Here is a 15,486-nt window from a genome sequence, read left to right on the forward strand (position 1 = left end):
CGGGCAATGCCCTAGTCTATCTATAATTCCAGTAATCTCTGTCTGTACGTTTGTCTGTGACCGCTGTTTCTCGACAACCACGGGTCCGATATACTTTTAACTTGCCAGGTATATTGCTGGGGACCCGAGGATGTGCCTTTTCAAGGTTTCATATTAATCGGACAATTACTTACCGAGCTATGTCCAAAAAACGATTCAACCAATCAGAGAGCAGCGAACGATCGCGTGTGCCGAACGTGGAGGACACACTCTGCCTCGGATGGCACATTTGAGAGCGTATTCATTTATTTCACGTTTGCAAACTATGTTGGCGTTAAACTACGTTTTAAAACTAATAAAAACGAATTTGCGATTCATTCGCTTTCCTGCGCGTTTGTGCACGCGATGGCGATTTCTTTACCAAACTCCGGAAGCCGTTCGCTTTGGACCAAACCATTGCATGTAAATAGAGGGGGGGGTTCTGTGGTCGTTGCGAATGGACCAAACCATTCATGTAAATAGAGGGGGGGGATTGTCACTGTACTCGCAAGCCGTTCGCCTTGGCGTTGCGAATGGACCAAACCATTTCATGTAAATAGAGGGGGGGGATATAATTTTAGATAGATATATAGTACGGGCATATATATAGTACGGGCATGCCCTAGTATAACAAATTTCATGAAACATTTACATTTTGTAGTCCCTTGTATAATTTAAATAAACATAAATGCAAATTTCGCATGTGGAAAAAGTAAGTACACCCCTACATTTATCACGACTTCAAATACCTAAAATTAGAATCAGGTGCACCAGCTCAGGTGCAAATGATTAGAACATCGTTAGAGAGGATCTTGGAGGAACCTGTCTTATTTAAACCTCAGACATTTAGTTTGGTTTGCTCTTTTGTTGTTGAAGTGTGCGGCGTCACCATGCCGAGATCAAAAGAGCTCTCTGAGGCCTTCAGATAGAAGGTTATAGATGCCTACGAGTCTGGGAAGGGATTTTAAAAGATCTCCAAACAATTTGAAATCAATCATTCGACTGTTCGGAAGATCATCTACAAGTGGAGAAGATTCCAAACAACTGCCAACTTGTTCAGGCCAGACTGCCCCAGCAAGTTCAGCCCGAGAGCAGACCGCAAGATGCTGAAAGAAGTCTTGAAGAAACTCAGAATGTCATCACGGGACCTGCAGGTAGCTCTTGCCACTGTTGATGTCAAAGTGCACGAGTCTACCATTAGAAAGAGGCTGCACAAATTTGATCTACATGGGAGGTGTGCCAAGAGGAAACCTTTGCTGTCCAGAAAGAACATCAGGGCAAGACTAAAGTTTGCCAATGAACACCTCGACAAAGACCAGCACTTTTGGAACAATGTGCTCTGGACAGATGAGTCAAAGGTAGAGCTATTTGGCCACAGTACCAGAAGACATGTTTGGCGAAAACCAAAGACAGCATTTGACCACAAGAACCTGATACCAACTGTAAAGCATGGTGGTGGAAATATTATGGTTTGGGGCAGCTTTGCTGCATCAGGGCCTGAGCAGCTCACCATCATGGAATCCACTATGAATTCTTCATTGTACCAGAGGGTGCTTGAGGATAATGTGAGGCCATCTGTCGGAAAGTTGAAGCTCAACCGAGGATGGACCTTGCAACATGACAATGACCCTAAACATACCAGTAAATCCACCAAGGAATGGCTGAAAAGAAAGAAATGGAGGGTTCTGGAATGGCAAAGTCAAAGCCCGGATCTAAATCCCATCGAGATGTTGTGGGGGGATTTGAAACGAGCTGTGCATGCAAGAAACACCTCAAACATCGCACAGCTGAAATAATTCTGCATGGAGGAGTGGGCAAACATTTATCCCAGTCGATGTCAGAGAATGGTAGACAGTTATAAGAAACGCCTACTTGAGGTTGTTTCTGCCAAAGGGGGCAATACCACCTATTAGAGCCAAGGGTGTACTTACTTTTTCCACATGCGAAATTTGCATTTATGTTCATTTAAATTATACAATGGACTACAAAATGTAAATGTTTCATGATATTTGTTATATTATATCACCTTTATCTATCAATATTGTTGAAATGAAGATCAAATAGCTGTATGTTGAAATATGTTGAAAAAGTCAAAACTTTACATGGGGTGTACTTACTTTTTCACGTGACTGTATATATTGCTCAATTGAATGCATCAGGATAGGCGCCTCAATCCATCTAAACTATATTAAACAAAGATGTTTCTGTAGTTCACATTCAAAATCAATGGTCCCATTTCCTCACAATTGGAACCTCGTGTTATTCAGTTTGCCGGTGCGCGGCAACTCAGATTTAAATGTCTGGGAATGTTTTCACAGATGTTTCTGCTGCATCAAAAGAAAGGAAAACATGGAGAAGCGGACGGAATAACAAGAATAATTAGTTGCCAAAACCGCTGTCCACTCCCTCATTTGATTCAATCGCTTTTCTGGAGATGCTGCATGGAATTGTACTTGAGCATCGTGCATGGCCAGTGTTTCACGCGTACGTCTTGCTGTACACGTGGATGCAGCATTTGGGGCCGGTATTCTGATACACAAAAGCAAAACATTTTCTGCCTGGATTACTGTGTTGCCTACATGGCAGCTTTGCTCGTGACATGTTTACCCAAAAGATATTCTCCAGCAATGCCCATACCTCACATTGGATGTTTGCACTTGGGAGCTTTGCACACCTCACAAGTTATGTGAGTAAATCACCCATGTGTGTCTGAGCAATAGGATGATTGAAAAGTCCTTCCAGACATTTTATATGCATCCTCCATACCGTCCTACAAACTCTCGGTGTATCCGATTTGCAAGGTTTTGGCCACTAAAGGCGAAATGGATTGTTGAATGACCTTATATATATAGGTAGCTACATGTTCTGAGAAGTGCCTGCAAAATGCCTTCGTTTTAAAATAATAATTGGGTCATTTGTTGATTCATCCATTCATTTATGTGCGTCGCAATTGGAGGCTCATGGGTGTGCATAACTGATATTTCAAAGCAGTTACATATCAAGATGGGTCTTTAAAAGAGCCAAGGTGGTCAAGTTTACATGAGAAGCACAGGTACGAAAAACCCTAGCCACTTCTCAGATCAACAAGAGTTGATCTGTAAGTCTTTGGCCTAAAAAAAATCAACGAGAGTTTATCTGTAAGCCTTTGGCCTAACAACAGTGAAAAAAACCTTCCCAAAACTAATATTATACTAACCCACTATACTTAGCTTCTACCATCGTACCTACAAAACGTTTAAAAAGTTGCAAATAATTGTTAAAACAAGTTTTGTTCGTATGTTATTCACTTTTTCATTAGGCCACTGACTTTCTGATCACATCTGATATCCGCCTCTGTAACCGGGCAGATTCTTGTTTCCACCCACAGGCCACAGGCTTCTAAAGCAATGGATGATAACAGGTGAAGCGAATTCAGAGCAAATTATAACCCATATAAATATCGCCATTTGATTGAATTTAAAACTTGGACCGCACTGGCTGGCCAACAGAAGTCACGTGATGTAGTTGTGTTCTCTATTTCTTAACGTTTCCTCCACCCCTTGCAGTGTATATTTAGTCATGCTCTTAAATCAATCGCAAAGCTTGCCACATGATAGTTGCAAGGCTTGCCGTACGATAGGATTGAGATCAGAGAAAAACGTGGAGGCCAAAGAAGATATTGGGAAGTCTGTGTCTGTTATAATAAATAAATAAAAATGTCAAATAACATGGAGACAGTCAGTAGTTGATGGTGCTATCATCTTAATAATATCTATAACCAGTCTGGTCTAAAAAGATGCTTTTCACTATTATTAAGGAACCACGCCTCAAAAATACTCCGAAGACATTTATTGAGCGGCCTCGATAACTGAAACAGTACAGGTATGGTTTATAAATTAACGAGGTTGTTGCCAAACGTTTACCTTTATACAACGAAACAAGAGGAGACACTTCCATAGGTCCAAGTCGAAATAGGTCCAAGGAGACAAGTTTAAATTTGAACTGATGAAGGCTTGTCTAATAACTAAGTATTATTAAAACTGAAAACCCAGGTGCATTACTATGAAGTCATTCAATTTCTGCAGAATTTAAACTATTGTTCATCTGCAGAGTCCTTGTTAATCACAGCCTATCACATCACAGTTAAACACACTTTTCCCCTTCTAGTTCTTGTAACAATGAAGATTTGTAACAAATAATATCAGCATTTATACCTAACTGGTGCACGCCTTTACCCACCACCGATTGGCTCATGTATGTTGAAACAGCTCTAAGGGTCAATCTTTAATCATTGAGGAATTTATATTTTTGAGAGTCGGTTGAAGGGACCAGGCAGTGTATAGTAAGTAATTCAATTGTAGTATTACTCTAAAACGTTTTAAACTTGGCTCACTGCGTATATCTTATCCATGGGTGAAGATGATAAGATGTGTATTAAAGTTTTTTAAAGTAATTTTACAGGGTGAATAATTGTGCCAAAATGGTTGTCATTCCATCAGAACGATGTGCCTGTGTAAGGAGATAAGATTGTAATGAACATACACATTTTACCGTTTTATTCTAAAGGTGTTTACCATATACCAGCATGTACCTGCAGTAGTCTAGGCTGTTTAAACACAAAATCAATTATTCTGCGTTCGGAGATAACGGTCAATGCTTTGAATATTCTACAGTAGTTATCTTCCTTGGTTTGACAAAACATGTATTTTAGAATATTTGCCTGAAATATTACTTGGATGTAAATGATCGACTTGCTTTAACTTAAGTACAGGCCTGTCCCTTGAATGCTGTACATTAAACTGACGAAGAACTAAATTAAATTGCACAAGTATTCAGACGATACAGAGTCTAATTGTCTAATTTCTTCTTTCATTCAGATTTTTGCATTGAACGTCATTATTCACTCCTTCACTTTTCACTCTTTCATTCCTCTTTTCTCCCGCCTCTGGAACAAACTCCCTCACTCTCTTCAATCCCACTCCTCCCTCCAGGTCTTTAAAACAGCTGTTCACCACCATCTCTTATCTTCCCCCATCCAAAACCTTGATCTTTTCTACCCCCGTTAATTCACCCCAGATCCACTTTTTTGAAATACCTTTGAAATATTTTGAAAATTCTTTCCTGGAAGTCCTAGCAGTGTCTATGTGCTTTATACCTCTCCCACACCCCCCCCCCCCCCACCCTTCTTGCCATGCCTCCTCCTCAAAGCCCTCGCCCTCCCACAGATCTTCCGATGTCCCTGTTCTCTACCGTTGTTGTACTTGTGTGCTTCTCTCTCTCTTCCCCATCTTGTCTCCCTCTCCCTTTATTGTATGTTTTCTGTGTCTGTTTGTTGTTTTTGTGATCAATGTTAGCTCTTACACGAGCCTCGATCTTGTATACAAAATATGTATATATATATATATCGTTTTCTGTCTGATTTATATCAGAGAAGAATGCAGGTAAATCAGGAAGACATAATGGTTGAAGAAGGAAAAATAAGTATAAACTAGAACGGCACTCGGTAGAGCGCATACCCCTGCCAGGCTGAACAGTTTAGGTTTTGTATCCACTGATAGGCCGAATCTGGATTCGGTCCTGAACCAAAAATCTAATCGGCTTGTTCATGTCACCAAACCAACTCATCCCCCAAGTTTCGTCTTTAGCCGCATCATTCAATGTTGAAGAATCACTAACAATTCTCTGATCCAGATCCTGCTCTTCACCAAAATTGAAACAATTCTTCCTTGTCAGACACCCAACCTGTCCACCAAGTTTCGTCAAATCCGTCCACAACTTTTTGAGATATCCTGCTATATATCGTTTTTGGCCCTATCTCCCAATGGTGAAAAATCACTTTAAAAAATTATACTAGCCGGATCCGAATCTTCACCAACATCTAATCCTTTCGTCCTTGTCACATACACAACCTCTCCCACAAATTTCGTCCGAATTCGTCAACTTTTTGAGATACACTGTTCACAGACAGACAAACAAACAGTGATAAAAACATAACCTCCATTCACCTTCGGTGGCGGAGGTAATCATCTTTGCTGCATCTTCCATCTGACACATATAGCCTGCTCAAGCCATAATTCGTCTTCGAAAGACAAATGTTTTTTATTTTATTTGGAGTCGAGGCTCCTGTAAGAGCTAAGTCCTCCTCTTAAATAAATCGTAATATCCTTCTCTTAAGGAAATCAATGTATAACCCTTGCTGTCTATTGCATTGAAAAAGCAATAATTTCAGAGCCAAAGTTTTCAAACCTATTTGATAGTGTCTGTCTTTCCCCAATCTGGTAGCAAGTTAATGATATTGTTACGGTGCGCCATATGGTGGACTCAAGGTCAAATCCTCCAACAATGTAGTGACAGATAGACCCTAGAGACCGTACGGCTTCTGCCAGGAAAGCAAAACAGATATTTTCTTCGGTTTTCGACGTAGAGAAGCTCCAACGAGATCTGTCGCTTGTAGCTGGTTTCGTCTGTCTGAAAAGATGGGTGCTGAGCAATTGTACTCAAGACAAACCACTGTGGTTTGATAACCTCCTAATGAGGATTTAGTGTCAATTCCCAATGGTCATGAGTTTACTCGTGTCATGGTTATCTTACTATAATTCACCAAATGTCCGTCTGTCCGTTCGAAGGTACCGCAAAAACGGCTGAACCAATCGCAACAATATTTTGGGTGGGTATTCCTGGGACCCCTGGGAGTAAAATAGGCTGTATTGTTTTCCAATTTTGCAGTTTTTCCAAACAGGATGGAATAATATTTACCGATATTAACAGTGATGTGGCTTTTGTTGAAATTCTAAGTACCAGGAGAGAGTAGATCGACTCCTGACGAACTCTTCCTATATAAACGTGCGGCTCCGAAGTAACACGGCAGCGTGTGCAAAGCGACTGAGAAACAGATGTAGCGGCCGCTTCCATGTTACAGATTCGGCGCGCACTCTTCACACGTAAACGTGCGACTGTGAAAGACGCGTAGCGGCCGCTTCCGTTTTGCAGAATTCAATCTTTTTTTCAAAATGGGCGCCATGTACTGTTTAGATTTTGATGATTTGCGTGTGATATGATTCAACGGATGTTTATATTAATCGTTTAAAATAAAAAAAGCCTTCAATTTCTGATATTTTTCCTTTTCATTTGGGCTTCACAATTGAAGTCCCGCCCGTAGGGTGGGTACCATTGCTAGTAATGCAAATTCACGAACCGTGAATAATAATAAATAAATACCTAAAAGGGAATGGGGACAAAAAGAAGAGAAAAAAGCACGATCACATTTATTTATATACATATTACAATGCCCAGCTATCGCGACAGCTTAGCGCACTACCTTAATCAGTCACTAGATTAATAATCAGAGAGATAGGGTGAGACAAAGAAAAAACCTTCCCTCCACACCATCCTCATGTGGGGTTTACAAGAGCCTGTTAAGGGGAAAAGCGAGCGAGATGGTGAGGTCTCTAGTCTGCCATTTTTTTTACCACTGTTAACTGCCACCCCATCCCAGTTTGGTTTTAGTTTTTCCCTCCGAAGAGTGCTTCTCGATCCATCTTGTCCACCCCTTGGTAACAAAAAGTATAGGAAGTGGACTTTGTATACCAATTAATTTTTCTCCTGCGCACTCTTTAGATCTTGATAAGGAGGTTTCAGCAGCATACTTATCATCAGTAGAAAAGTATAGGAAGTTTGGGAGCATGAGGATACACTGTCTAAGGGCTTAAAGCCCACTTTTTCTTCTCTAGCTAAAATGGTTATCGTGTCGCCCCCACTTATACTCAACCGACCCCCAATCTCTGAGGAAAAGAATACCCATGTCACTCTCGGGCTTTCCAATGAGGTATCAACTACCTTTCTATGCTGAGTAGCTTCGGAGCAAACACTGGAACACACTGACACAATCACAATGTCTCTTTATAAGGGGTAGAGTTTTCGATGATTCGTTTTTCAATCAACTTTCCTTCAAACATAGTCCATCAGACGCCCTCCGTTAACAAGGACTGTAGTGAAATCGTATTAATGCTGAACCCAGGTGATGCTCGCTGCTCGCTGACGCCGCTAGGGGGGCGCGGCTATAAGACTCGATGCGGTCGCTGCTCTAGGAACTTCTCCTGTGACATGTTACATTGACTAGTAGACTCGTTAACGGTACGTACCGCATAGAATATTACGCTTGCTTTCATTGAACTATATTGTGGATTTACCTATGTGAAGCCAAACCTTTTTTCTATTGCATCCCTGTATTTGCAGAATGATGTCAAAGGTCTTAATGAAATTAAACCAACAGATGGACTAAAGTTGTGAACTTGAATGATTTCCACAACACTTAATTCCATTAAGACCTTCGGACATGGCGGGCAACAAGATGCTGGCGGTTTCGCAATTCTGCGCTGACCCGCAAGCCCCGGATGCTGGTTTGCAACTGACTCACTGGTTGAAAACTTTGGAGAACCAGTTCGCTGACCAGGACGTCGAGCCGACAGCTGCCGCGAAGCTAGCAGCGCTCCAGTCCAAAGTCGACTACAAGGTGTACAACAGTATTGCGCGATGTGCGACGTACGACCTCGCTGTTGCGGAGCTCAAGCGATTGTACATAAAGAAAAAGAGCGTGGTGTATGCTCGCCGTTTGCTGTTATCACGACGCCAGCAACCAAACGAGCCGATGGATCACTATGCCCAGGAGCTCCGGCAACTCCTGCTAGACAGCACCCAGGAGCCACGGACTCACGAGCAGGTTCAAGATGACCTTCTCCTAGACGCTTTCGTCTCCGGAGTCTCCTCTCAGGACCTCAGGCTCAAGCTCTTGGAGAAGACCGACCTGACCTTCACGGCGGCTCTAGAACAAGGAAAAATATATACCGAAGCGCGGCTGCAGTCGAACGACTATGATCGCACGCGCCTCTTGGCGGGGACCTCGCTACACGCACGGCCGGAGAGCGCTACCGCCGATGAACTGGGGGCGGACCCGCTCGCGGAACTCCAGGTTGCCCCGGCGGAGGATCCGGGGATCCTGATGGCTGCCGCTATGGCCAGACCCAAGGCATTACGCGGAGCCACATGCTACTTCTGTGGGGGTCAACGACATCACCGGTCAGTGTGTCCGGCTCGGGACGCAATATGCCATTTGTGCTCGCAAAAGGGGCACTATGCAAAAGTGTGCCGGAAAACCGCACGCGGTTCGCGGCCGCGCGCGACCTTGAATGGGCTTATTGCAGAGCCTATGGGCCGAGCACGGAACACGGCGCCTTACCCGGCTTTGATGGGCAGTGCCCCTCCTTGCGGGGCCCTGGTCGCCCAAGCGACCTTGGCACGAGACACCGAACAGCCACAACAGTCTCATCCTCAATCGGACACGGAACGTGCGTCCTTGACTAGACTCCGGGCAACGCGAGGGACTTTGGGGCCTCGCCAAACCCCGGCGGTACGTACCCGCTACGTCTCTCAAGAGCGTACAGCGTCCACTGGCGGCGACACGCGTTTGGTACAAACTACGGAGGCCCATACTCGTCAAACGGCGATTTTGAATGGCAAAACTGCGGAATGCATGGGAAGGCTCTCTGACGGCTTTAACGAATGCCCCATGAACAACGAATACTCCGGCAACAACCGCAACACTGCTGATTGCATGGGAATGCTCCCTGACAACTTATACAAAACTCCACGGGCACCCTCTGACGCCCGGAAAACTGCGGCAGGCATAGGACCCACCCGCGAGGCGCGACCGACCCACTCGGGAGGTTCGGTCCCACTCCCAGCAGGCTCGTCCGGCCTGGCTCAAGCCGTTATTCCCCTCATGGTCGAGGGCCATTGTGTGTGTGCCTTGGTGGATATAGGGTCTACGGATAGTTTTATCGATCAGCGACTAGTGCACAGGCATGGTTGGCAGGTGTTGGGGACTACGAGACGGATCTTCATGGCTTCCCAGGGACTTCGGCTCAGCACGAAGGGGGAATGTCGATTGAAACTCGTGATAAAGGGATGGGTTTTCCCAGATGTACACCTCATGGTCTTACCTGCTTTATGCACTGACATTCTGTTAGGACACGATTTCCTTAAGCGGCATGGACGACTGGAAATGGAGTTTGGTGGGCCAGACACGCTTGCTGTTGGTGGGACTGACACGCTTGCTGTGTGTGCCCTAGTGAAAATGGAAATCCAGCCACTCTCGCTGTTCCCCAATTTAACCTCCGACTGTACACCTGTAGCGGTAAAACCACGGCGCTACTCTCGAGCTGACATGCAATTCATTGCGGGAGAGACAGCTCAGCTCTTGAAAGACGGCATCATAGAACCCAGCCGGTCGCCGTGGCGGGCCCAGGTCTTAGTGGTGCGAAGCGAAACACACCGCAGACGCATGGTAATCGACTATTCCCAAACAATTAACCGTTTTACACAGCTGGATGCCTACCCCCTTCCGGGGATGGACACGCTGGTGCGACAGGTGGCCCAATACTCGGTCTACAGCACTCTCGATCTCCGTAGTGCGTATCATCAGATCCCTATCTCTAGGGCAGATCGTATCTATACCGATTTTGAGTCGGGGCAACGGTTGTACCAGTTTACTCGATTGCCTTTTGGGGTGACGAACGGTGTCCTGTTTCCAGAGGGCCATGGATGACCTCATTGCGAGGGAGAACTTGACCGATGTTTTCGTCTATCTAGACAATCTTACGGTTTGTGGGTATGACCAAGGGTGCCATGATGCTAATCTGAAGCGCTTCCTCGAGGTCGCGCAGAGGTATCGCTTAACCATGAACGAGGCTAAGTGTCAATACTCCCTACGCAGGATAGATCTTCTGGGGTGCACTGTGACCCATGGCTCTGTCGCTCCGGATAAGGAGCGTCTGCGACCTGTGCTCGACATGGCCCCTCCCAGCGATCGGGCGTCCCTGAAGCGCGCTCTCGGGCTATTCGCCCATTACTCTAAGTGGGTCCAAAATTTCTCCACGAAACTTCGCCCCCTTGTGGCCTGCGACACATTCCCTCTGCGTCCGGCCGCTTTAGCGGCCTTTGAGGGCCTTAAGGCCGACATCGCCAGTGCCGCGCTGTGGCGACGATCGACGAGAGCGGATCTTTCGTCCTAGAAAGTGATGCCTCGGATCATGCCATAGCGGCGACCCTCTCCCAAGGAGGGCGCCCGGTGGCTTTCTTTTCACAGACTCTTACCTCCGCTGAGCGGCGACATTCATCTGTCGAAAAGGAAGCGTACGCGATCGTCGAGTCGATTCGGCGATGGCACCCGTACTTACTCGGGCTGTGCTTCCAAATTATCACGGACCAACAAAGTGTTGCGTTCATGTACGACACCTTACACGCCCAGCGCATTAAGAATGAGAAAATCACTCGCTGGCGTATAGAGCTTGCCGACTTCTGCTACACTACCGAATACCACCCGGGGAAGGATAACCAGGTCGCCGACGCCTTATCGAGACCGGTTACGTGCGTGGGTATCATCACTCTGGAGGGCCTACGCGTTTTGCACGACACTGCAGGGCATCCGGGCGTGACGCGTTTCGCTAATTTTGTGCGGTGGTAATCTGCCTTACTCGATTGATGATATCCGCCGTATCTGTCGCGACTGCACTATATGCGCAGAAATCAAACCACGTTTCTATAACCCTCCCCTGGGGACACTGGTTAGGGCTACGAGGCCGTGGGAAAGATTGGCGATGGATTTCAAGGGCCCGTTGCCGGTGTCGAGTAACTCTCGCTATCTGCTCACTATCGTCGATGAGTACTCGCGATTTCCTTTTGCTTATACGTGCGTGGATATGACGGCTACCACGGTAATGCGATGCCTGCAGAATTTGTTCTCTATGTTTGGGTACCCGGCCTACGTGCATACAGATCGGGGTGCGGTCTTTTTGTCTCAGGAAGTGCGAGGCCACTTGCTCCAAAATAACGTCGCTTCTAGTTATACCACGCCGTACAGACCCCAAGCGAATGGGCAGATCGAACGCTTCAACGGGATTATATGGAGGGCCGTCGTGCTCAACCTCCGGACCCTCGGCCGGGGCCTCGATAAATGGGCTTGGTCGCTACCTGCGGCGCTGAACTCGATTAGGGCTCTCCTATGTACGGCCACCAACCAGACTCCCCACGAGAGACTTTTCCACCACCCGAGGAGCTCGGGGTGTATCCGGTCTTCACCCAGTTGGCTCGCTGAGCCCGGGCCGGCCTATCTCAAACGGGCGGTCCGCACGAGCAAGTACGACCCCTTAGTGGACAAAGTGCAGGTACTCCAGGCTAATCCCGAGCATGCACGTGTGATGACGGCAGATGGGCGTGAGTCCACTGTCTCCGTACGCCATCTTGCCCCATGCGGGGTCACCGACCCTTATAAGGAATCGGACGAGCCAATCTATGAGACGATGGACTCTTCCGACACTTCCGTCACTGAACATCTGCCGACCCTCCCTTCGCCACAGCCACCCTTGCCTGAAGGCTTGGCGGTACCCCCTTCGTCACCTGACTCCGGCAGCTACTCCGACGCCGGGGTCTCTAGGTTACGTGATGCCGTACCCAGGGAATTTCGGACACGTGCTGGCAGGGAGATTCGCCGCCCGGACCGGTACGGTTGGGCCAACCAATACCATAATTCCGCACCCTGTTAATGCTGACGCCTCGCTCGCTTCTAGCCGCACGGCAGTGTAATTCTAACGGTGGGGAGAATGTAGTGAAATCGTATTAATGCTGAACCCAGGTGATGCTCGCTGACGCCGCTAGGGGGGTGCGGCTATAAGACCCGATGCGGCCGCTGCTCTAGGAACTTCTCCTGTGACATGTTACATTGACTAGTAGACTCGTTAACGGTACGTACCGCATAGAATATTACGCTTGCTTTCATTGAACTATATTGTGGATTGACCTATGTGAAGCCAAACCTTATTTCTATTGCATCCCTGTATTTGCAGAATGATGTCAAAGGTCTTAATGGAATTAAACCAACAGATGGACTAAAGTTGTGGACTTGAATGATTTCCACAACAAGGACCATCTCTGTTCCAGAGGTATAAGACGCTCACAAATTCTGAAATGTTTTTATAGTTTACTGCATTCAATCTTACACTGAGATTCCTGAAGGATCTCCCAAAGGAACCCGAACTCAGCAGTGGAAGGCAAAATGCGTGAAAATGTCTAATAATTAAAATAGGTTTATTACAAAAATAATACAGGGATAAGGGTATATAATATGAATGAATGAATTCATATTATATACCCTTATAAGGGTATATAATTAATTATATATATTATATACCCTTATACCCTTACCGGATAAGGGTATATAATGCACTGTAATAAATAAATGGGACAGACCAAACACTCAAAGGACAAATAAGTAGGGAGGAACGCGTATTTATGTGCAATGAAATTAATAAACCACTATGGCATCAAATACCAATACCGGTAATCGCAAAACAATGGGGAAAGAGTGAGAGCTTGAGGAAGGCACGAGGTGGTTTTGGGTCAAATGTGGCCCGTGCAGGTTGGTGTTCCACAGGGCTTGTGGATGGTGATGAGGTCGTCGAGGTCGATGCAACAGATTAAGAGGAGGCGTCCCTGTTTCCAGCAGTCTTCCTGCTCTGCACAACTACGAAGCAAATGTGATGTGGAGGAGGTGCCCAAACAAAGAGAGATGAGAGTAGAGGAATGCAACCTTCCCATCTTCCATGTAACAATATTTCCAACAATGGAGATATACATCAAAACAATTGTGCCTATTGTGTGGGTGTGTGTCAAACCATAATGACAATATTTTGCAAACTTCATCCATGACAACCAATTTTGTTTATGTTACAAAATGATGTTAAATTGTTAAACCAGAAGTAACTAGAACGACACACTTCGACGTCACGACGTTGACCAACATGCCTCTGCCCACATTATTACATCATTAAAATACTTGTACCAAGTTTGCTTTAAATACATTCAGCTGTTCTCATGTTATCACATTTTTACCTGTCATGGCCTATGACCTTTGACCTCGGGACCCCAACATCGAATCAGTTAATCTTTACATCATTATACATACCTGTACCAAGTTTGAATAAGATCATTTCAGCCGTTCTCAAGTTATTGACATATTACAGACTTTGACCTTTGACCTCAAAATATAATCAGTTAATTTTTACCTCATTATACATACCTGTACCAAGTTTGAATAAGATCACTTCAGCCGTACTCAAGTTATTGACATATTAAAGACTTTGACCTCTTGGCCCCAAATTCTAATCAGTTAACCTTTACATCATTATACATACCTGTACTAAGTTTGAATTGGATCACTTCAGCCGTTCTCAAGTTATAGAGCTATAACAGACTTTGATCTTTGACCTATTGGCCCCAAAATTTAATCAGTTCATGTTTACATCATAATACTCGTACATACCTGCACCAAGTTTTAATTTAAATCCCTTCAGCTGTTCACAAGTTATCACATTTTTACCTGACATGACCTCTGACCTTTGACCTCAGGACCCCAAATTCTAATCAGTTCATCTTTACATCATTATACATACCTGTACCAAGTTTGAATTAGATCACTTCAGCCGTTCTCAAGTTATAGAGCTATAACAGACTTTAACCTTTGACCTCAAATTCTAATAAGTTAATCTTTACATCATTATACATACCTGCACCAAGTTTGAATTAGATAACTTCAGCCATTCTCAAGTTATAGACCTATAACGGACTTTGACCTCTTGACCCCAAAATCTAATCAGTTCATCTTTACATCATCTATCTATCTATAATTCCAGTAATCTCTGTGTTTGTTTGTTTGTACGTTTGTACGTTTGTTTGTCTGTGACCGCTGTTTCTCGACAACCACGGGTCCGATATACTTGCAACTTGCCAGGTATATTGCTGGGGACCCGAGGATGTGCCTTTTCAAGGTTTGAAATTAATCGGACAAGTACTTACCGAGCTATGGCGATTTAGCCGTTCGCCGTTCGCTTTGGCGTTGCGAATGGACCAAACCATTGCATGTAAATAGAGGGGGGGGGGGGGGGGGTTCTGTGGTCGTTGCGAATGGACCAAACCATTCATGTAAATAGAGGGGGGGGGGGGGGGTTCTGTGGTCGTTACTGCCACGTGGTTTCAAAGTTTTTTTTTGTTGTTGTTGTTTGCACGCATGTTTTTTTGCACCCACGTACGGGCACGCCCTAGGATGTTTACACACACACACCCCTACACAAATTTTTTTTTTTTTTTTTGGCAAGGAACGGGCACCCACGTACGGGCACGTCCTAGCTTATATATAGTACGGGCATGCCCTAGTATATATAAAACACAATTTGTGTGTGTGTGTGTGTGTGTGTGTGTGTGTGTGTGTGTGTGTGTGTAATGTTACCGATAGACTCCTAAACGGAGAGGCTCACGTACTTGATATTTGTCACAGACATGGCCATTGAGCCTGGGACGAACATGGCCGACCTAAAAATTTATTTCATAATATTTTTTAACCATATTTTTACCTCAGCGCATTTCAGCGAGGAATATTAT

The 15,486-nt window shown here is 45.2% G+C and overlaps 2 protein-coding genes across 4 annotated transcripts in view; one reads left to right on the plus strand and one right to left on the minus strand.

The window, feature by feature from the left end:
• Positions 1 to 4,837, plus strand: part of LOC137431326 (casein kinase I) — a 117,771-nt gene extending 112,934 nt beyond the window's left edge. For all 3 annotated transcript variants that reach the window (XM_068122545.2, XM_068122544.2, XM_078781868.1), the window contains one exon: positions 2,337 to 4,837. In XM_068122545.2, coding sequence (XP_067978646.1) covers positions 2,337 to 2,388 — 52 coding nt within the window. In that variant the 3' untranslated portion in view covers positions 2,389 to 4,837. The remainder of the gene's footprint in view (positions 1 to 2,336) is intronic.
• LOC137431330 (zinc finger protein 608) overlaps positions 1 to 15,486 on the minus strand; it is a 1,424,803-nt gene that overhangs the window by 669,806 nt on the left and 739,511 nt on the right. The gene's annotated exons all lie outside the window — the stretch shown is intronic.

The sequence above is a fragment of the Myxine glutinosa genome, chromosome 7, assembly GCF_964187855.1.
Source record: "Myxine glutinosa chromosome 7, kmMyxGlut1.1, whole genome shotgun sequence".
NCBI classification, from domain to species: Eukaryota; Metazoa; Chordata; class Myxini; order Myxiniformes; family Myxinidae; genus Myxine; species Myxine glutinosa.